Source organism: Solanum lycopersicum, chromosome 9 (genome assembly GCF_036512215.1).
Source record: "Solanum lycopersicum chromosome 9, SLM_r2.1".
NCBI lineage: Eukaryota > Viridiplantae > Streptophyta > Magnoliopsida > Solanales > Solanaceae > Solanum > Solanum lycopersicum.
The window spans coordinates 65,513,016-65,537,142 of NC_090808.1; the positions used below are offsets into that span (position 1 = coordinate 65,513,016).

Consider the following 24,127-nt stretch of genomic DNA (forward strand, 5'->3'; position numbering starts at 1 on the left):
CTTAAAAACTTTACCAAATCTTAAAGATTATTTTTAGATTTGTAGATTATTTTCAAATTGGTATTTTCAAACCTATTTGCATCATCGTTACAATTCATCTTTTTTCCAAATTTTCATGATTATTTTCATATTGGCATCAACGTAGAAGTTATTTTTTTCCAAAATTTCGCGATTATTTTAATATCTGCATATTTCAGTTCATTTTTTTAGTAACATAATAAATTTTGGCGTTTGAAACAATTTGATTTGATTTGATGGAGAACATTATATCAATATTAATTAAACATGGTGGAAATTGAAATTCATCAGGTTGATTTTTAATTATGATTTGTTTCTTTTAATTATGAATTATTGATTTTAATTAATTTGATGTTTTTTACATGTAGAACAGTGTTCGATATTTGATAACTGTATTATATGAAAACAGTTTGTATATTTTTTTTTAATGAAATAGTTATGTTACGTATAGCGTGTTTAAAGTCTGAAGTTTGTATTATTAGTGTATGAAAAGTATACGAAACGTGTATCAATTGTTTATGAAAGTCCTTTTTTTAAAAAAAGAATATCTTAGTTTCTATTGAAATCAGAATATATGTTTTTATATTAATTTTGTATTGAAATTATATTGTATTTGTTTAATTGGAGTAGTTTGTAGGACAATGAATGATATATTAAATATGTATGAAGTATGTATGAATTATATGAACTGATTATAAACGGTCATCTTCTTTCCAAAAGTTTTCCAATTTAAACTTGTGGTAAAAATTTGACTTGGGGACTTTGTCAAAGTCTCCGAAATTTTCTGCAATTAATCTATTTGGAACCGATGGATCAGAAACAAATTCAGAAATATGTCTAGATTTTAGACCGGTTACAACGACCAACTCTTTTAAGTCAAAATGTAACTCTGTACCATTTTTGCATTGATAATGAACATGTCATCCCTGCCAGTTTCAGATTCAAGAAGGAAAGTATGATCCAACAATTGACATCGGATTTTTATGTTATGTAAATCATAAAAAATTCAAATGGGATTTCTTGTAAAAATTGCTGAAACTTATCTGAACCGAGAAAGATCAACAAATCAGCGAACACAATCATGTTGATACAGAAAGATAAATGTGTTTGAACTTTCTTCTACTATAAAATTTGTAAAACTAAATTCCATAGAAAAAATCATATATACAATGCTATATTAAATTGACATTCAATTAATTCGTACACAAATTATACAAATTATATACAAAATTCATACAATATTAATACATATTCGACAAGCATTTAATTCAATTCATACAGAAATCATACAAACTATATGCCTCAGTTCATACACAATTCATACAATATTAATACATATTCAATTTTAAAAAAAAATTAATATGTGACTTTTAAACTACAAACTAATCTCATTTAGTATGAATATGTCAATTCATACATCATAATCAAAAAATAAAATATATAGTTACAATATTTATTATAATGGTCAAAATTATAGGATACACAACATTAATATATCATTCATACACATATATTTTACTGGTCAAGAATATCATTTTATACATATGTGATACAAAGGTAATACATAATGCATAAACTCCTGTATTGATAATGACCAATTATTTCATACACAAAATCAAACAAAATCAATACATTTATTATGTATCAAATCATATACTGATATATTCAAATTATATCATATACAAAACATACAACACTAAATCATTCAATATTCATGTATAATTATAATATAAAATACTAAAAACTCAACTCATACATAAATCATACAAAATTTCATGTAGTATACTATTGACAAATAAAAGCAAACATTAAATACACTAACACAACACATTGTAATCCAAATTTGAAATAATCTTTTTACTCACTTTATCAACTTTTTTGGGTTTATTTGTAGCTTGTATCTCTGATGCTTTTTTTTGAAAACTTTCTTGTTGATCGATCAATTTCATTGCCTTTTATTTTTTTTGATTTTGTATTTTTTAATCCTCATTTAAGTCAGAATTGGATTCTGATGATGTTCTAATTTTTTTTCCTTTCCTCTTCTTGCCTCTTTCCTTTGCCTCTTTGATTTTATCTTTTTTCATCTTCGAATTGACTGAACCACACTTCTCTTTTTCCTTTGATTTCTGCGTTTGAGTTTGTGACAAAATATCGAATGAAGGAACATAAAAGTCATCAAACTCATCGACCAATCTTTTACTTTTACTTGGGATTTCACTACCTTTTCTAGACATTTTATATGAACTAAATGGGGAACTGATCTGAGAGGGATGATTGGGTTTTGGGATGAACTGATCTGAGAGGGATAATGGGGAAGATGAGTGAGGCGGGATTTGGATAAGAACAAAAAATCTTTGCGTGTTGGAAAGAGATGATGAATGAGGCGGGAGTTTGTGGAAGATCAAAATATATTCGCGTGTTGGGGAGAAATGAAGTGTATTAGGGGAAGATGTTTGTGTATGTATTGGTTGAGATGGGGTGGATAGTTATTGGGCAAACGTATAATAGGAAATTAATTAAAATCAAATTTCTATTATTTAAAAGGTGACTATATAATATAAAATTTAATTAATAATAATTTATTATTTATATTAAAAGCTTTAAAAGGTGATAAAGAGAAAAAAAATGAAAAAAAAATCATGTTTTAATTTGATTTAAACTAATTTGAGCATTTTAAGGAAACTGAATAATTTAAATCCTTTTTGAATTTCTTAATATGTGCTAATTTGTTAATGATCCATTATTAATTAAAATTAATTCAAATCCCACATTAGTGCTACTTACCAATTTATACATAAACGCTTTCTTTTATTTAAAAAATAAAAATAAAAAGTTAATTGTAAAAAATAAAAATTAATATTTAAACATATTAATTAGTATTTAAATAATTACTTATAGTTTATTTTTAATTAAATATATTTTTAATTGATATGCTATAACTCGATAATAATCTGCTATAAGTAATTTATTTTTGCAAAATATGTTTATAACTTGATATATATAACCTTAAATGTGTATAGGTGTTATTTTTATTTTAAAAATGCGAATAATTGAATTACCTGGAGTCGGGTATATATGGTCATTAATGATGATTTGAGTAAAATAGTGGAAGAAAAGATAATTAGAACTTTTTTAATTAGAAATTGAATTTACTTGAGTTCTTCCGGCGTTAAGTTATTATTTTTTGAATTTTCTTGATAAAAGTTTTTAACTCCGTCACTTTTATTATTGCTAGTACTAATTATTCTTATATCTTTTAATCGCCTCTCCTTTTTTTTTTATACAAGAAAAGGTAAATTAGATTATTTTTAATTATTTTTTTCCCGACTTCAATTTGTTGCACTTTCTTTTTTCAATTTTAACCAAAATATGTAATAAAAGAAGTATTCATATTATTATCTATATTCATTTTATCAAATGAGTCTTAATATCTTTTTTATTATCTCTAAAATCAACATTTATTTTGGTCAAATTTCTAACGGTTGATCGATTTTTTCTTCTTGAGGAATTGCATTTATATTATCTCTAAAATCAACATTTATTTTGGTCAAATTTCTAAAGGTTGATCCTTTTTTTCTTCTTGAGGAATTGCATTTATGGCAATGATTAGCCTTTCTTCTAATTTTAATCCTCGTCACATGTGGAGAATGGTTTTACATGTTGGCAGATGAGTCTTTTGAAAATTTTTATTTGATATTCGATATTCGATATTCATATTAAAATTTAAATTAAAATTGAAAAATCACACAATAGGAATAAACACCCCAACAAAGGCGATTTTAATTACTATGTTACATGTGTATATAAACATTGCTCCAATATTGAGAAAGGACAAGTGAAAAAAAACAAAAACAAAGAGCAAATCCATTTTCTTTTCCTTATTTTACTATGGTGAATTTTATTTTAAAAGAATCTTTGCTAGTTCCAAACTCCTAGTTTTATATTAGTAGAGTTTTTTGAATTCTGATAGTACACTTATCATACCAGGTGGAAAGAATAGTGTCTAACTTTGTTGAATTCCATACAAATATTTATAAAAAAAGGTATTTTTAGTAAAATTTCCAACAGAAATTACATAATAAAATTAGTCATTATATATCTATTAAATCGATACATCAAAATATTTCAAACACATACATAATAGAGTACCATCTTTTCTTTGACTCATTAATACTACCTAGTTTCGAGCTGGGAGCTGAACCGGGTTCACATAACTGGGCCAATTTGTGATCGAGTTTTTGGGGTTTTAAACAACATTATAAAAGGTATGAATGATCCATCAAATCTATGCACCTTTTTAACTTTTTTGTTTGTTGTATCAATGCATAACGAATACATTGAAAATACAAACTCTTGTTTCTTCACCTTAACGATATATCACATCTCCAATTTTTTCCTCAACACCTCAAATTCAGTTGCAATGATTGATTCAAGATTCACAATTTTTATATTCATTAAAATAATATAATATAATATAATAAAATAAAAACATCACAATACAAAAAAGAAATAATAGGTAACAGAGTGAAGTTTATTTTATGTTACAGAAGTTATATTACATTACATTAGAGCCACACCCACATAGAAGACACAAACATTATTTCAGGTACAAGTGGTACTATTCACATAGCATATGATACAACTTAGAAAACTAAGTCCAAAATTAAAGACTCATATTGTTGTCCCATTTTTTTTCCTTCTTCATTTGGTGCGGCCACAAAATATGACTCATTTTGATTCTGTAATATTTCTTCAACCTCCCTTGCTGGCATATTGAATGACAACTCTTTTGCTTCTCTGTTTACATTTCTCCATATACTTTCTTGACCTTATAAAGCAATTGACATTTTAATTTCTACGTAGTAACAGTATAAATAACTATTCGTAATTCCCCTTTAAAAGGTGAAATTACTAATACATACGAAGAATAGTTAAAGGACAACGTTGATTGACTTTGCGTGTTATAAAACATAGTTTAGTGACTTCGGTGAGCAAACGAGGAAACTAGCAACATACCTGCAAGGAAGTTTAACATGCTGTTATGACCATTGATTCCAAAACCAACCATACTGAGATTAGAATCAGCGTTGGCTATAACTGTTATAGGATGTCCTGCCGGAATTACAAAAAAGTCACCAACTGATAGACAATCTCTGACCGCCTTTTGGTGGCCTCGTCTCTCCTGGCTTTGGCTACTAACCATTTCGAACCGCCCATTCCCTTGTGCAACCATTACCAACCATGTAGTCCTTGTACTATAGACCGGTAATATCATACCACCCTGAAAAATGAATGTACACTATTATCCCCGTCATTACAAGAACGTTAGGTTCTGATAAGTCTTAATGCTTCAAATGTTTTGATGATCCTCACAAATGCAGGGAGCCGGTCCTCTACAGAGTGTTCTCGTACAGGGCAGTGTGCTATACAACTGAAAAGTTGTTTTGTCAGAGGTTGGTGAGGTTGTCAGCATACTATACCAATCAGAATGGACGAGGTTGTTTGTCCAACGTAGTTAGTGGAAGCATATATTCCATCAGGTTCAGCTATATAAATCCCCATGTATGAAGCACATAGCTCCATTTAAGTTTTTCTATTAAAAATGTCGTAACCATAACAGTCAAGATACATCAAGATTTCGGTTTTTTTAGTGTTCAATTTGCTTCAGATTATGTGATATCATTTTTCTATTAGTTCGTTTTAAAATATAATAAAACATTTCTATATTTGAAAGTTAATTGTAGCCACATAAGTGAGCCAGACAAATGTTATATGACTTGTTTAAGACCAAACTATGTCACGTAAATTGAAACAGAGGTGACCAGGACAAATTAAGTGTGGCTTACTAGGTTGATGTTCATGATACCAACAGCAACATCCAAATTCATCAAGTGTTGGAATCTCTCTGGGGCTGCTTCAAAGTATTGTCCAAATCTGTTACCAATTAATGGGCGTTGGTTCAATACATTGAAAGGACCTCGCGTTTCACCTCTGGTGGAGCGCGAAGCGTGTTGGCTAATAGCTCGAATTTTCTCTTCACTGGCTTTGATTATTATCCCCTGTTCTTGTTGTCCAAATAGCCTCTCTAACCTGCTCCTTGGAGTCTAATGAAAATAATAAAGAAAAAAAAATGTGAATCTTAACTAACATAAAAAAGAGAAAAACTTATTGACAACACTCGTAAAGTTGGCGTAAATTATTAGTTTCGTTTCTGAATAATTGATAGCCTTAAAAACATCATTCTACTTGACTAACTACAGTTCAATACACACATGATCTTGCCACGTGGGTGAAATACACATCTGAATTCTCCTTGACTAACTACAGTTCAATACACACATGATCTTGCCACGTGGGTGAAATACACATCTGAATTCTCCTTAAGTTCATCAGGAGTCTCACGCTCATACAAGAGTTTGAAAACACTTGCTATGTCATGTGGCAGATCGAGATTATATTTAAATTCGATTAGTCAAGTACAGGTAAGTTTTTTAAAACTATCAATAGTTTAGGAACGAAACTAATAATTAACGCCAAGTTCAAAAGTGTTTTCAATGTTTCTCTCTAACGAAGCTCACATTGAAAGCAGTCTCCAGGATATCACTGCTGAATGCTCTGTAGAAGGTTTCTGGATTTTCACTTCCAGCACTAAAGAATTCCTGAATAAATATGATAGATATTAATTTCGTAACTTTAAAAATATAATGAGTTGAATACTAAAAACATAAATGTAAAATTCATAAAATTTAAATTCTGAATACGCACTTGAAACTGACCAGGAACATTAATGGCCTTGGCTAGCACGTAAACCGAGAACTTCTCTTTGTTATCTGTGTTGGTGAAGTAGATTGTTGAACCAGCAGAAACACTGAGCACATCTCCATACTCCAAGTTGAATGAGTTCTTCTCATCTTCTTCTGCTATACTTATACTTCCTCTCCCTATAAGAAAAAAGGAAAAAAAATTACTCTTTTCTGTTTCTATTTACGTGACATAATTTCTCTTTTAGCCCGTCCATAAAGAGACTTCTAAATTTGAAAATAATTAACTTTATACTTTACATTTACGTTTTTTATAATCACATGGCTTAACTGACATCTATGTCCCTTCATCTTTGAGTATGTTACAAGGAAATACTTAAACTCATATAAAATTGAACAAATAGACACATTGATCAAATATAATGTCACACATGATTATTTTGTGTACAAAATATGTAACAAGCTTTATAATATTTAATTTTAAACGAAAGGGAGGATTGTTAATGCAAATTTCGTATTGATCGTTCAAACAATATCACATAAATAGAAACAAAGAGAATGGACGTACCTCTAACAATAAGAAGTAAGAGTTGAGCATCAAAGTGATGAGGAAGCAGGAAAGAACGAGGTTCAAATTCAAGTACTCCAATTCTGTAATTTTCGATTCCTCGAAGAAGTTGCGTGAACTTATCGAGTACTCGAAATTCACCATGTTTTGATTCGAATCGAGATTTGAACATATGTGATTCAAATAAGTAGGGATTGTTGTTTTCTTTTTCACGATCACATTCACATTGACAAGCAATAAACATAGAGATGAGGATCAACAAGTAGAAGAAGAGAAATAAAAACTTTGGTAATTTAGTGAAAATTGCCATAGTTAAAATATATAACTAATTGAACTTGTGATGGAAACTCTATTTTTCTAGGATTGAAGAGAATTATTTTGATTTTGCGTGGGAAATTTAAATGAGGGAATTTGAAGATGGTCAGTTCCAAAGTTTGCATGCAAATTGACAAGTGTTGAATTGAGAACACTAATGAAGTGCAAGTGTATAAGTGATAACAATAGCACATGAATGTCATATGGAGTATGGTATAAAGGACAAATTTGTGAATGCCGGAATAGGCTCCGATCGGTTCGGTTCGATTTTGAAGTGTACTTGATATTTTATATTTTTGCCTAAGTGTGAAAGAAGTTATTTAACATATTTTAACAAAGTAGTAAGGACAATTAGTAAAAACATAATATTTTTACGTGGAAATATCCGATTCAAAAAATGTAAAAATCATGAATTGTCTTCTTACCGGATTTAACTCTAACATCATTAAATCAACTACGATCCTCCGCAAAAGATAGATTACAGACTTTGCAATCTACCTTGACTTCAAGTTATGAATTTGAACTACAACTCTTGTAATCCTAGGAACTAACTCTATTTCCTAACCTTCAACACAAACCTCCCAAGGTATGTATTCCCAACTCTTCAAGTTATTACAACCTGAAAACAACACTCCTAATTCAGTTTATAACTCATTGGAATAAGATTACATCAAGACTCATTCACAAAGAAAAACTCCTAACACATAAACTCTGTAAAGGATTAGGTTCTTCGATGTGTTCCTTCAGTTCGTTGGTAGCACTTGTGAAGTCAATTTCTCAATTGCTCTTTTTTGCTTTTTAAGTGCACATGTATTCTAAATGACTTCACTTTTATTTAAGCTCAATTCTTCATAAAGTTATATTTACGTCAAATTCTTTATTAACTTGAACTCGCTTGACTTAGAGGTTCTACTTCAAGTAGGACTCCTTTTTCAATTCAAACTCCTAGATTTTTTGGATTTCTTCTTCAAATTACATTCATTGATTCTTTCGTATCGTAGTTAAACTCCAACACTTCAATTCAGCAGTAACTTGAAGAGTTCTACTTCAAGTAAGACTCCTTTTTCAATTAAAACTAGTTGCCTCTTTAGACTCCTTCTTCAAATCAAACTCATTGATTCTTTGTCTTCAATTCATCAAATGTTTGTTTCCGTGGGGTTTCTCACGAATTTAACATTATCCATTCCTTTATTTCTGCACTCTTATCTTTATTCATTTTAGAAGCTTTCTCGAATTCAATATCTCATGACAGTGTATCTTTGAATTATGTTGACTGTCATGTTTCTTCTTTCTTTGTCAATCATCAAAACTGCCTAAATCCCAATATTTGTACAAATAGAAAATTATTAAGATATTAATTTATCTGTTATTCAAGATCTTTGTAAAGGACAAGTCTAAACCTGTTGACAACTTCTCATAAATAGCTCTGGAAATATGAGGAGAGTATGCAAGTACCGATGCTTTTGCCGATTGCTATCCTTTTCGTTTTATTCTTTGCATCATATGATGACTCAAGATGGAATTTGGCTTTCAAAGTTTTATGTGCCAAGTAATTTTTAAATAACATGATGATATATATAGTTGATAGTTCTAATTGCTCTCAATTAAGAGAACTTTATTGGATGCAAACTGAAAAGTTCAAAATATATAAAAATATCAAATATAAGAATCAAACTCTAAGAGTCCCTGAGAGTAGTAGCATACATATAAAACTAAAGGAGTATCACAACTTAAAAAGTTGTAAAAACTACGTAGATTCCAGAGTAGAACAAGTAGATTCCAGAGTAGAACAAATATTATTTATATAGTAAACATTCACTTCATTAAAATAGCAAAACAAGTATTGCTAATCAAAAAGAGTAGTAGTACAAGATAGTTAACAGCAAGGAGTTTTATTTATGATGCAAAAGTTACATTGCACACCAAAACATACATACATACTACAAGAGAGTCTAAAAACCCTCTATAAAACTCTTTAGACCACATTTACTTTTAAGGAGTTACATTAGTAGTAGTACATATTTCTCTGGAGCCTCATTCTTATTTACTCACAAAGCTCTTTTCACTTGGCACAAACGCATATCTGCATTGTGCATAACGTACACTCTTTTAGAAAACAAAGTCCAAAATTGAAGACAAATATTGATCTTGTCCCCTTCTTCCTTCTTCACCCCTCTCCCTCTGCTGGCGATGCTCCGGTCCAGCCACAAAGTAGGACTGGTCTTGCCTCTGGAATATCTCTTCTACCTCCCTTCCCGGCATGCTAAAGGACAGTTCTTTCGCTTCCCTGTCTATGTTCCTCCATATGTTTTGTTTACCTAAAACGACAAAATTTAGGTTATCATGTCATCTAAAAAAACGAACGAACAATATTAGCAATCGTCATATCGCTCTAAATGATAAAATTGGGCAACTAGGGCACACGGAACTAGAAAGATATAGGTGAGTTGCTCTAAATGAGCAAATTGGATGACAAAATAGGAGTACCTGCAAGGAAGTTCTTTTTGTTGTTCTCAGCATCGACTCCGAAACCAACGATCCTCAGATTCGAGTTTCCGGTTGCTACAAAGGTAATTGGATGGCCAGCAGGGATTACCAACACATCACCAACGTTTAGGTTACCGCGGATTTTCTGGTAATGGACATCTCCTTCTTCTTGTTCTTGTTCTTGCTCTCGCTCTTGCTCTCTCCCTTGTCCACGAGACCATGGGCTCTGGCTTTGTCTACCAAGATGAGGACATGCCATTTCAAATCGAGCGTTCCCTTCTATGACCATAACCAATTTTGTAGATTTCGTGTTGTAGTATGGTAGTACCATTCCACCCTACAACAACAAATTCAAATTTTCAAACTTCTATACACTTAACAGTATAAGATATCAAATTAGAGCCGAGGCGAGGCGAGGCTTACTTGGTTAATGTTCATGAAACCAACAGCAGCATCCAAGTCCCTCAATTGCTCGTATCTTTCGGGACGTGCTTCAAAGAACTGTCCAAATCTACTTTCGAATACCGGGCGTTCCTTCATCAAATTGAAAGGTCCCTGTGTTCTACCTCTAGTTTGCTGAGTTGAGCGCGAGGCGTGTTCGCTTATAGCTCGAATTTGCTCCTCACTAGCTTTGATTATTATCCCCTCCTTGTGTTGTCCAAATAGCCTCTCTAACTTATCCCTTGGGTTCTAATCAAAACAATCCACAACACTAAGCATAGTAACTACATATATATTGAAAAAACAATCAATGTCATGATTAATTCAAGCAGGCTTACATTGAAAGCAGACTCCAGGATATCGCTGCTGAATGCTCTGTAGAAGGATTCAGGATTTTGGCCTCCCGCACTAAAGTATTCCTGAATTTAAAGATAAAAAGGACAATTTAGTAGTCGAATAAAGTATACTCAGACTTGTGTCTCAAATGAGTATATGTATGAACATAAAATTGAAACAAAACTACTACTAGGTATAGAATGATTGTATCAAAATTACGAGATTTAATCGTTACCTGCAAATTTCCAGGGGCATTGACGGACTTAGCGAGCACGTAAACAAAGAGCTTTTCGTTGTTATCTTTGTTGAGCAAGTAGACATTTGAACCAGCAAACAATCTGATTACATCTCCCTTCTGCAAGTTGAAGGAGTTTTTGTTATCTTGTTCTGCTATATTAATTACTCCTTGTCCTGTAAAAAGAGTTCGACATTTAGATTAAAACATTTTAATTACTTATATTATTAAAAAAAAAATGAACTGTGACTAAAATTACCTTTAACCACGACATAAATGGCTTCACCATCACAGTGATGAGGCAACACGAAAGACTGAGGTTCCAATTCGAGGATGGCGACACGGTATTTTTCGATTCCTTTGAGAAGCTGAGATCTTTGATTGAATCTCTCGAGGATTCGGAAATCACCATGACTAGCTCTGAATCGAGACCTGAATCGCTGAGACTCGAATAAGTATGGATTGTTTGATTTTTCTTGTTGTTCCCACTGTGGGTTAGTTTCACCTTGGTGTTGTCCTTTCTCTCTTTGGTACTCTTGTTGACAACGTTGTTGACACTCTTGTAGTCGTTGGCCCTGTTGTTCACTCTGGCACCTACGTTGGCATTCTTGCAATCTTTTGTAGCTCTTATCAGGCCCACGATTGCCTGTCACCAAATTAAAAATGAAAAGACATTAATTTTCTAAATTTTAAATTTAAGTTCGAATCGTCCTTTTATAATAACAAGTGTGAAGTTAAAGTGTTAAAAGCCAAAAAGAAGAGGGTCCTTGTTTTGAAAGAGACTTGAGTTTCAAAACTAAAAAGGGGGATGAATTTTAATTAATATTTAAGACATATTTTTCTATTATATTGATAGGAGAAAAGTTAAAAGTGAAAAAAGAAATTAGCAAATAGCTAAAATAACTTTATAGTATTTTCTATATAATCTTTAATAGCTAAAATATCTTTTTAAGATGTATATTTCTATTATTTTGACAGAAAAAATGTTGCACTTAAATATTATTTTAGAATACTACGAAAGATAACATAACCACTAAAAAGGAACAAAATAATAATATAAAAAGATTGTACAATGTACATAGAGATTAAAAAAAGCTCATCACTCGTTGAAGAAAACGTTTTTTTTTTTAAAATAAAATTAAAAAGTATAGACAAATAAAAATAAATTTTGTTAAAAAAAAATAAGAGATAAATTAAAATTAAAACATTACCTAGATCATCTTCACCAGTCTCCCCTCCATGTTGTTGTTGTTGCTCTTTCCTATACTGTTGTTCACAACGTTGTTTGCACAACTGTTTCTGTTGTCCTGGTTGTTGTCTCTCACAACGTTGTTGGCACTCTCTTAGTTTCTCCTGAGGGTCTTGGTAACCCCTAGGGTTTTGATCATAGCATTGAGATACAAGGACCAAAGAGAGGATCAAGAAGAAGATAAATAAAAGCTTTGGTTTTGTGAAAATTGCCATAGTGAGTGAAAAACTTTATATTGTATTTTAGTGATGATGAAATGTTGATTTGGGTGAGGGGGATTTTATAGTGGAAGAAATGGTACATGCATGCATGCAAATTGACAAGTGTTGGAAGTGAAAAGTAGACGTGGAGAAGTAAATTGAGTGAAGTGGAAGTGTGAGAAGATAAGTGTTAGCTATATTAGCTGGCTTGATGAGGTGGACTTACACATTTTAGTATATGAATTCTAAGTAATAAATTTTATTGGAGTTAAATAATATTTTGTTTGATTATAGCTTTTTTTCAAATTCTTATTGTAAAATTAAAATAGAAGGGAGTAAAGGACATGTATTAAAGTAAAAGGTCAGTAGGTAAAGTGTTATGATCTTAATAGGTGGTCAGTGTTTGTTATTGCAGTATTTGTATCTAAAGGGGTCAATGATTTAGTTAAAATAAAATTTAATTGAATAAGTTTTTCACCCGTTAGAAGTGAGTGTAATATTTTCATTATGATATATTAATAAAAAGTGTCAAACAAATATAGTATTTGATCATGACATGAGGTGTCTAAATTGAACAAAGTCTATTTAAAGTGTGTTATTTAAGCTTTAATGTCAATTTTAGGTGACTTTTGATTGGTTAAACCAGAGTTAGAACAGAATCTCTATTACAAAGTAATTTTTTTACGAAAGAGTGCTTCTTGACCCCCTAATGGTTAATGGCGAAGTCAAAAAAATTCACGAAAAATGTTCAAACCTATTAAACTACAATAAATTGTTATGTCAAAAGTATTAAAATATGTTACATGATCTCTATGTATATTATTTATTTCAATATACAATATTTTCTTTTTATCAAAAATATTTAACTAGACACTCTAACTACGATATAGCTTCGACTATATTAACACCCCTTAATAAAAAGTAGCTCCGCATAGTGCTACTTTCTTCTGTAGATTTTACAATTCTCTCCTATGACTCATAATATTTTCTTGTTTATACTCAAAAGTCATTATTAAAAATAATTTTTCTACCTCTAATTATATAAGTGTCACGACACGTAAATAAGGGTGCAGGGAATCATGCTATAATAAGATTATTAGCTGGCGCTGTGCTGTAGAAATATGCGGCGAGTTGATAAGTATTGATTTTATTTTGATAATTGCATTAAATATGTGGAGAATTGAGATAGCTGCCTAATTATAATTTCTCTTCTCCCAAAATATCCTGAACTTTTATAATTTCACTAAAGACAGATCTAAACTAGATTCAACAGAGATATCAGGACAAAAATAATTCATTATGAAATTCAACATTAATCTATCATAAACTATTTGTAGCTAATACTCATATATATAATATATTATATTATATAATAAAATAAAATAGAGTAATTGATACTCTATTTATATAAAATTAAATACGGTTAATATTAACAGCGAAAGTTATTTATCTCTAATTTTTATTTTTAAAATGAGTGACAAATAAATTAATTTATATATCATGAGCTTATTATCTTCTTCATTTATTTTTAAAAAACACTTAAACAGGTAATTTAATAGTCAACAAAATAGTTAAAAACTCACACAAATATATATATCTAAATATATCTAAGTTATACTTGCCCCGCAATTAAAATAGCATGAAGATCAAAATATATACTACTTAAATAGAGATCGAAATTAATCAAACAAATCGAATATTACTCATAATAACATTCAAAATTAATAACATCATAAACTAATTAATGCTTAATGGAATATTTTTATTTTTGTCAAGTAGTATTATGGTTGTTGAGCTAGTGACAGGTGAAGTACATATTTAATTAATAATGAGGCAAAAGATATTAATTTTTTTGTTTTTGAATAAAATCAATTTGAGACAAAATAAGAAAATGCGTTGAGCTAAAATACAAAAAGTGTACACGTGATGAAGAGAACACATGGCAAGGAAGAGGCATGCATAAAGGACGAAGGTTTGCCTCTTCATTTGTAATTAACTAAATATAGGTGCAAAATGACACTATTTGCCGCATCCCAAGAGAAAAGACATTCTAGCTAATGCAAATGTAATAATTAAAAGCATTGCACTTATATACAGACAAACTTTATAGGTGTCCACTGTAGCAAATATGATATTTAATTACGAAAATTATTAATTAAAACATGAAAGTCGTCATTAAATTATTTAATTTTTATGACAGAAATCATATTTGGTAGCTTAATATACGGAATTTTTTCATATATATCCATCTACAAATAGCTTAATCATTCTTTATATATATAGTTTGATAATTACAATTTTTAATTACATGTTATATTAAGGATAGAAGAGTAAGACCGAGAGAGAGGAGAGAGGCGAGGGTGATGGAAAAGAATAGAAAAAAGTTGAATTGTATATGTACAACGGTTAGATAATTATATATTATGCATATGTAATTTGTATATATGGAAGGCGAGATTAGGAGAGGGAGGAGAGAGGCGAGTGAAATTGGGAGAGGGAGGAGAGAGGCGAGCAAGATTGGGGAGGGATAGAGGGGCGAGCGAGATTGGGAGAGAGATTAGAGAGACGAGCGAGAGAGGGCGAGAGAACTAAGTGATCACCACAGAGTTTGTAATACACTCCATGATGATATTACAAATGAGTATGCTTAAATAATACTCCCTGCGTTTAAAAAAGAATGATTTTTTTTCCTTTATAGTCTGTTTAAAAAAGAATGACTTATTTTCTTTTTGGTAATATTTTAATTTTAATTTGTCATGTGTCATGTTTAACGCCACAAGATTAAAGGGCAATTAGTACATTTGACATAACTTTAATTTAGGACCACAAAATTCAAAAATCTTTTTTATTTTCTAAAATTTTGTGTCAAGTCAAATCAGCTTTCTCTTATTGAAACGAAGGGAGTACAAAAATATGTCAATCAAGATGAAAGTTGAGTTATCATCCCAAATTTTCTATTTCAAACGCCTGAATTAAAAAAGAGTGATTATCCACTAAAAGTAACTTGAAGTATTTTTCTCGTCTTCTTCTTCAAACCTATCCAAAAACACTTGATAATTCATACCTTTTTTATGGATTTATTGGATTTTATTAAACATATTAATATACTGTCAAATGATTTTGCTTTGCATATCACATCGATAGGTTCCTTGGAACAAACTCTTCAATCATTTTACCTTCTCAACTATGTTACTTTCTATGTGTCTTTCTTTTTGCTTTTGTTGCTTCTACTTCTTTGTTGCCTAGGTGATATATCTCCTTTCCTAGCCACTATGTCAAAGTATATACCCAACATATTTCTCTCATCTTCATCAAGAGAATCCTTGCTCAAATCAATTCTTATTTTGTTCAATTAATTAATAATTGATAATATTCTGCTAACTAATTTTTCTTTCTTAAACTACCATTTCAGAATTATGTTATTATAGCCGATGATCTATTAAAAATAAAAAAATATATTAAATAAGATCTGTTCGCATCTTATTCTCCCCAAGTTTTTCTAGCAAGATTACATTGAAGAAGTACCCTTGGTGAGCTGTAAACGAGGAAGTTGCTTAGTGCTAAGGTCATCAGAATGGAGAGCAAAGTCAAAAATTTCAATTAAGGATGTTCAAAATTTAATATACATTTTTTAAAAAAATTGACCTATTTATTTTATATAATTTCTTATATATATAATATAATTTTTCGATAAATAATTTTCGACTGACCATCCTAAACTATACGTAGCTATACCACCGGTGGGGGAGATGAGCTACTAGGTATTGTGTTCGATAGGAATGGGGAAGAGAGGGTATAGGGAAATTGAAGATTTCATGGGCTGGGTCGGGTATAGAGTTTTGGGCCGGGTTTTGAGCTAAGAGGTCCAAACAAAGGTTGATTTTGAGAGTAAGAATTGGCTATATTAGGAGATGGCTTTTTTTAATATTACAATTGTAGCCATCCATTGAAAACGTAGCCAAATTAATTTCAAACTAGTTTCAATTAACACGTATTCTTTTTAATATTGATTTGAAGTATAATTTATGATGATTTTTTTTCTTATAGAAGTTCATTGATTGAGCTTCTTGACTTAACAAAATAAAACAATCATTTCTAAAAATGGACCAAGTATAGTAATTAATCATGCTTAGATGTTTAATTTTACTCTGATCTATAATTCTTATATTTCATTTTTTCCAAAAACAGTTTATTTCCAACAGATCCTGTAATTTCAATTTTGTTGAGGATCATACATTTTAATGAATTTGAAAAAAAAAATTGTAATTGAGATATACATAGGTCGTGATTTTTAAAGTGAGTCATGCTCAATTGCCTCTTAGCTCGGTGCTCATAATATACTACAGAATCTTCCCCGTGCCAAGGGAGGGGGGATCAAACAGGAGATAGCTAACGACATAGAAACCGACTCAACATGAGATGGAAAAAGTTTACATTGCACACCACAAGAGAAGCTAAAAACCCTTACAAGTATATTAGTATATATAGTACTCTCTCTAGGTAGAAGCCTTCTCTTATTTACTCACAAACCTCTCTCACTTTGACATTGTTGTTATTGTCCCCTTCTTCCTCCTTCACCTCTCTCCCTCTGCTGCAGGCCATCGATGCTCCTCCGGTCCGGCCACAAAGTAGGACTCATCTTGCTTCTGGAATATCTCTTCTACCTCCCTTCCAGCCATGTTGAACGACAAACTCTTTTGCTTCCTTGTCTATGTTTCTCCATATGTTTTGTTTACCTAGTATTTCAAAACGTAAATTTTACACTATCAAATCACTTAAAAAGAAAGCAACGTAACTATTAAATCGCCTAAAAATATTGAAAAATCTAACTAGAAATGGAATGTGTCACACTCATGTTACTAAAAGCATGTTAATTTGTTATAGTAAATATTGGAACACTCTTAATATGGTAAACTATACACACATCAGGAATCGAATCTGTTAAATTAGGTATTACGCCTAACTCACATCCCAAAAGCTAGCTCAAAGGGAGGAGGATCGTCCAAGCCTCATAAAGAGTTCACCCATCTCATTAACTACTGATGTGAGACTTTGTCTCATTCTTTAACAGTGTTTCACCAACAAGGTTAAAATTCAGATAACGTCCAACCATTTGAGCTACTAAGATTTCCTCTGGAACAGATTCCACTTGTACTATTGAAAATTACACTTACAAATTGAAGAAGCTAAGATGGAATACCTGCAAGGAAGTTCTTTTTGTTGTTCTGAGCATTGATTCCAAAACCAACTAGCCTCAAATTCGAGCCTCCGGTTGCTACAAAGGTAATAGGATGGCTCGCAGGGATTACCAAAACATCACCAACCTTTAGATTACCGCGTACATTTTGGTAATGCACATCTCCTTCTTGTTCCTGTTCTTGTTCTTGTTCTTGTGTTCGCTCTCTTCTTTTTCCACGAGGCCCTTGGCCTCGACCCTGTCTACCTAGATGAGGACATGCCATTTCAAACCGAGCATTTCCTTCAACAACCATAACCAACCTTATATACCTTGAATTGTAGTATGGTAGTACCATTCCACCCTGGAATAATATTTCATCGAGTTTAACTTTAACTTATATACAACGACAATATAAATTTCTTACACAAATACGCTTACATGGTCTATGTTCATGATACCAACAGCAGCATCCAAGTCTCTCAACTGCTCAAATCCTTCTGGAGATACTTCAAAGAACTGTCCAAATTTGTTTTCGAACAATGGGCGTTCCTTCAGCAAATTGAAAGGTCCTATTGTTTTACCTTTACTTTGCTCAGTGGAGCGCGAAGCGTGTTTGCTTATACCTCTAATTTGCTCTTCACTAGCTTTGATTACTATCCCCTGCTTTTGTAGTTCGAATAGTCTCTCTAACCTGTCCCTTTGTATCTAATCAAAATAATAAAAAACAGAGTATTGTAACAAAATATGAAAAAAAAAAAGACCAAATGTTAAGCAGGGCTCACATTAAAAGCACTCTCCACGATATCACTGCTGAATGCTCTGTAGAAAGATTCAGGATTTTCAGCTCCGGCACTAAAGTATTCCTGAATTCAGAAGCTTAAATCATATGGTTGATAAATTAGATAACAGAAACTTATACTAAAAAATCAAAATATTTATTATATTAAAACTAATATAAAGAAAAAAAACATTAAAACTGTAGAGAGAATAGAAGGATCACAAACAACTTCTTTTACTATCATGATTACCTACTTTTGTAAGTTGATTTTTGCGGAAATTAAACATAGTAGTACTATATTTACATGTAATTTGCCAGGAGCATTGATGGATTTGGCCAGCCCATAAACAAAGAACTTCTCTTCTTTATCTCTATTGATCAAGTAGATAATCGAACCAGCGGGCACCCTGAATACATCTCCCTTCTCTAAGTTAAACGAGTTCTTGTCATCCTGTTCCGCGATACTTATTGTGCCTTGTCCTGTGAAAAGTTGAAATTTACTTTAATTGATGTACCATTTTTACTTTGTAATTTCAGTTACAATGATTAAATTAAATTTATTTACCTCTAACAACAACAAATATGATTTCACCATCACAGTGATGAGGAATTAGAAAAGTGTGAGGCTCCAATTCAAGGACAGCAACACGGATTTTTTCTATTCCTTGTAGAAGTTGTGATCTTTGAGTGAATTTCTCGAGTATGCGTAAATCACCATGACTAGCTTTGAATGAAGACTTGAACCTTTGAGACTCGAATAAGTAGGGATTATTCGATTCTTCTTGTTCTCCTTGTTGTTCTTGTCTCTCACAATGTTGTTGGCACTCTCGGAATTTTTCCTCAGGGTGTTGACCCTGAGGATTTTGGTCATCGCATTGAGATGCGATGACCAAAGAGAGGATCAAGAAGAAGATAAATAAATGTTTTGGTTTAGTGAAAATTGGCATAGTGAGTGAAAAAGTAGTAGTGATAAGATGTTTAGAAGATGAAGAGAAGTTTATAGTGCGAAAATGTGCATTACATGCATGCATGCATGCATGCAAATTGAGGTTTATGGATGGAATTTCAAGTTAATCCATAGTTGTTACAATCTTTTATAGTCTCTACCTGCCTTTTTGGGTGAGCACTTTGAGAATATTTTAGTAAATTTTCTATTGTGTATCAGCTTACAAATTACATAGGATAAGTAAATTGTGTTAGACAAGCTCGATCCAAAAGACATTCAGATAGATTTTTTTGATAAATTAAGGCATGAAATAGCTTTACTAATCGAAAGGTATACGAAAACTATTAATAGTTTTAAGATATTCAATAACTATATAAAAGTACTGTAAATTTTATTTTTTTATATATTGATATGACTAAAAAGTTCATTATCTTAATCAAATTTTTTATGATTTAATTATAAAAAAAATTATGATATTTAAAAATAGACGAAATAATATTAATTAATGAGGCAAAAGACCAATTTGTTTTCATGAATCCATGAGACAAAAATTCACATAAATGTTATGCCTTTGCTAAATACAAAGTGGACACGTGATTAAGAAAACACTTGGCAACGAAGACGCATGCAAAAACGACGAAGATTTGCCTCTGCGTTATTGTTTAATTAATTAATTATAGGACAACTTTAGCAAATAAAAAATTTATATTTGTATGCTATAGCAAAATTTACATAATTGTGCTCCATAGAAAACATAAAATTGTATAATTCGCCATACATATACAATTGTATAATTTGCTGGCCTAAATTGTATAATTTGCTAGCCTATTTCGCTGCAATTGTATAATTCACTAGCTTATTTCACTGCAATTGTATAATGCACAATTGTATAATTCGCTGCCTATTTCGCTGCAATATTTGTATAAAATTTGTTTTGCATACAATTGAATCGAAGTAAAATGTATGTATATTGCATAATTATAAGTGTATAGGAAGAAGATATATGTTTTTCTCTCGCTTTATACAAAAAACGGAACACAATATATACACTTCTGTTGTATAAAATGAGAGAAAATTTTATTTAACTACAATTGTATAATTCGGATTTGTATAATTCATTGGCCTTTTTTGCTGCAATATTTGTATAAAATTTGCATTTATCTACAATTGAATTGAAGTAAAATGTTTGAAAATTGTATAAATAAGTGTATAGCACGAAAATATATGTTTTTGCATGTGTATATACAATTTTCTCCCGCTTTATACAAAACAGAAACATAATTTATAATCTTCTGTGTATAAAGAGAGAGAGGCGAGCAGAGGGAGAGTGGCGAGCGAGAACGGGAGAGTAGCGAGCGAGATTTTTGGGAGAGAGGCTACTGGTAAACTTTGGCTAACGTTTGCTATGTAGCACAATTAAATCAAACCGTAGCTACTCCATTTATTTTAGATTATTAGTTTACTATTATATATAATTATCCCATTAATTAACCATAAACCAGAGTACATGAACAAAATGATACAATTTACCACATCCCACTATGCCACAATCAAAAGAAGAAGACATTAAAGCTGATGGAATATTGTAATTGCTCGAGATAAATTTTAAAATGATAGAAAATAAATTAACATTATAAATAAATAAAAAAATTTGTTTTATTGACAAATAATATAGGTATAATTCTAGTAATTCTTCTCTCATGAAGAATCATGATTTGAGGGTCGTTAGTGTATATTTCTCAACCTATGATGATTTGAATTTGATCTCTTAATGAATATTTTATAAATTTGTGGAATATCCAAAATGTCTCTTAAAAAAAATATAGTATTTTTTATAGAGTTTATATAGGCATGAATTAGGATTTGAAATTCAATAGCATCCAAAATTGTACATATCTTTAAAATATCAATTCGAATTAAACAATGTCAATCGTAATAATTAATTATAGTATGCATGTGCTGAGAAATTCAATAAGTGTATGTGTTGTTTTATAGTAAACAATTTCAAAATACACATTTTATTATTTTTTGGGAAAAGGGTCTGATATACCCCTCAACTTTGTCATTTGAAGCTGATATACCCCTCGTTATAGAAGTGGCTCATATATGCCCTTACCGTTATACAAACGGCTCACATATACCCCTGCCGTTATAAAATGGCTCACATTTACCCTTCATTTAACGGAAGTTAAAAAAATGGTTTTAAATTTATATTTGTTACTTCTAAATTTTTTAAAAAAAATTATTTAGGGATATATATGATTCTTCTATCAAAGTTCAAGGTATATTTTAATTTTTTTTCATACATAAATTATTTATTGATTTTTTTATTATAATTATTTGAATTTCTTATTTTTATTTGTTTTTTTCTTTCATTCCTTAGTTTAAAGAATAAAAAATTAAACTATTTTTTTTATGTGTATTGTAATTTAATTTCGTATTCGAAGAAAAAAATTGGTCATCTACAATAAGTTTTACAAGAATATTTGTAAACATAAATAAATTTGATTATCAAAATAATAATTATAAATTAGTCATTAATAAAAAAATAAAAAAAATATGTTCGACGAGGATTAAATTTACTCATATGGGATTATATTTTTTAGAAAAAAATAATAAAAATTTAGATTAAAATTATTAGTTTTTTCATTTCCGTTGGAGGAAAAGGGTATATGTGAGCCATTTGTTTACAAGTAGGGGTATATATGAGCCACTTTCATAACAAGGGATATATCAGCTCTAAATAACAAAGTTGAGGGGTATATCAGACCCTTTTCCCTTTTTTTTTTAAAAAAAGATCTTCTCAAAAAAAAAAAGTTTACTATCTACTATTTGTTTATAGGATCATCAACTATCCAAATTTATTGATCTAACTAGTATAAATGTATACTATATAAGGTCTATTACAAGAAAATCATTCTCCTTCACCAATTTAAACTTTTTTTGATTTGTCTATATTAAGCTAATCAATTTTGAAAATGTATATTCATCTTGAAAGTTGATTATATACAATTGACAAAATCATAATAGGTGCTTGTAGAATTTCTTATAGGGAATACCTAATTACATATTAAATAAGTAGAAATATACGTTATAGATTTAAACAATGTTGAATAACCGTATAATATTTTTATAAATAAATTAAAAAATCGATTGAAGTAACCTAACCTGCTTCTATCTAAAATTGTTCTCGTTCATATATGTCATCTTTTGATGAGACACAATTTTGTACTAATCGATATCCTCAAGGATACAATGTTAACTCAATAAACATTACCCGATATATAATTACAATCACAAATAAGTAACGAGGAGAAAAAGAAACTTTTGTGCCTAAATATAAATTCTGCTTACATTATTAATAAGGCTAAAAGTTAAATAGATGTAAGCTAAAATATGGGCCGGTACTCTGTCATGGCTTCCCTTTCAAATAGAGAAACGAGTTGGGCCAAAGTTGGGCTGATTATGAATTGGGCCTCTACTAACTAATACCTAAAAAACCTAGGCCCAATTATGTTCAAAACAAGGCATTTTACGGGTCAAGCCCATTGAACGGTTCGACCCGTAACTCCTCCGGTAAAATTTCAGAGATGAGGTGCATAAATATTCGTTTTTTGGATCGCGATTTACTTTACGTAGGTGATTGAAGTCGAAATTTCTATCGAACTTAGGACGTTTTTGCCAGAAGTATGACTTTGTTGAAGGCTAAATAAGGGATATTTTTATCTAAGTTCGTTATGATTTGTCAAAGTCAACTTCAAACCTTATTTAAAACCTTATTTAAGTATTTAAATTTAGATATAAATACTCAAACAAACGATATCGTTGTAAAAACATTTATCCATAACTTAAATAATTCGTTTCACCAAATGGGTACGAAGCATGCATGTCACCGCCCTGTGCTAGTGAATGAGAGTGCCACAGAGACATATATATAAGAAATGTCTCCCATATATCTCTTTCTTTTTTCCCTTCCATCACATCAATAAAAATCTTGTAGTAGTAATTGAGAGACCCCTAGCTAGTTGCAGCCACATATCGCCATCACATCAACTTTATATATATATATATATATATATATATATATATATATATATATACGAAAAGTCTGAGGATTTTTCAAAAATAATCTTTTTATCTCCACCAAGGGAGTACACTCTATTCTCATCAGACCCTACTTCGTAGAATTTCACTGGATATGATATTGTTGTGTATATAGGTATAATAGATAAACATATTATTTAACTTGGTCTCAATTAGTATTTAGGCATAATACGACCGTTAACTTGGCGTCAATTGGCAACTATGACACATTCATCCTACATAGGAGCCAACATGACAATTTTATTTTCTACGTGGCGTCCTACGTGTATTATGTCATGTAGGACATGTGTGTCTAATTTATCAATTTTATACAAGTTTAAGTGTCTAGTTGTACAAAATTAAAGTTAGAGGTCATAGTTGTCTGTTGAAGCCAAGTTAAGGGTCTTGTTTATGTACTATACCTAGTATTTATGCCCTTAAACTATGAGTATATACAAATAAACACTTACACTTGTATGAGGTTAAACAAGTAGATACACGCGTCCTACATGATATTCTACATACGAAGTG

At 30.7% G+C, this 24,127-nt stretch overlaps 2 protein-coding genes and 1 pseudogene across 2 annotated transcripts; all 3 read right to left on the bottom strand.

The window, feature by feature from the left end:
- Positions 1 to 4,528: 4,528 nt before the first annotated feature.
- On the bottom strand, positions 4,529 to 7,722 carry LOC101251923 (vicilin Jug r 2.0101-like). The gene is made up of 6 exons (XM_004247622.4): positions 7,348 to 7,722; positions 6,784 to 6,959; positions 6,597 to 6,677; positions 5,865 to 6,122; positions 5,035 to 5,299; positions 4,529 to 4,846 (listed from the first exon to the last, which is right to left on the bottom strand). Exons 1-6 carry the CDS (start codon positions 7,655 to 7,657, stop codon positions 4,662 to 4,664), a joined length of 1,275 nt encoding a protein of 424 aa, XP_004247670.2. The 5' UTR covers positions 7,658 to 7,722; the 3' UTR covers positions 4,529 to 4,661.
- Positions 7,723 to 9,535: 1,813 nt separating this feature from the next.
- On the bottom strand, positions 9,536 to 12,663 carry vicilin. Its single transcript, NM_001321189.1, is given in 7 exon segments — positions 9,536 to 9,980; positions 10,150 to 10,486; positions 10,573 to 10,839; positions 10,929 to 11,009; positions 11,162 to 11,337; positions 11,421 to 11,807; positions 12,373 to 12,663. Coding segments are annotated over 7 exon segments (1,710 nt in total). The 5' UTR covers positions 12,626 to 12,663; the 3' UTR covers positions 9,536 to 9,771.
- Positions 12,664 to 16,895: 4,232 nt separating this feature from the next.
- On the bottom strand, positions 16,896 to 19,638 carry LOC101250157 (vicilin Cor a 11.0101-like; annotated as a pseudogene).
- Positions 19,639 to 24,127: the final 4,489 nt, after the last annotated feature.

Coding starts and splice junctions, on each gene's coding strand:
- LOC101251923 (XM_004247622.4), bottom strand. CDS start 7,657: ATGGCAATTTTCACTAAATTACCAAAGTTTTTATTTCTCTTCTTCTAC. Junction 6,960..7,347: donor CTTACTTCTTATTGTTAGAG/GTACGTCCATTC, acceptor TTTTTCTTATAG/GGAGAGGAAGTATAAGTATA. Junction 5,300..5,864: donor GTATCATGAACATCAACCTA/GTAAGCCACACT, acceptor TTCATTTTTCAG/GGTGGTATGATATTACCGGT.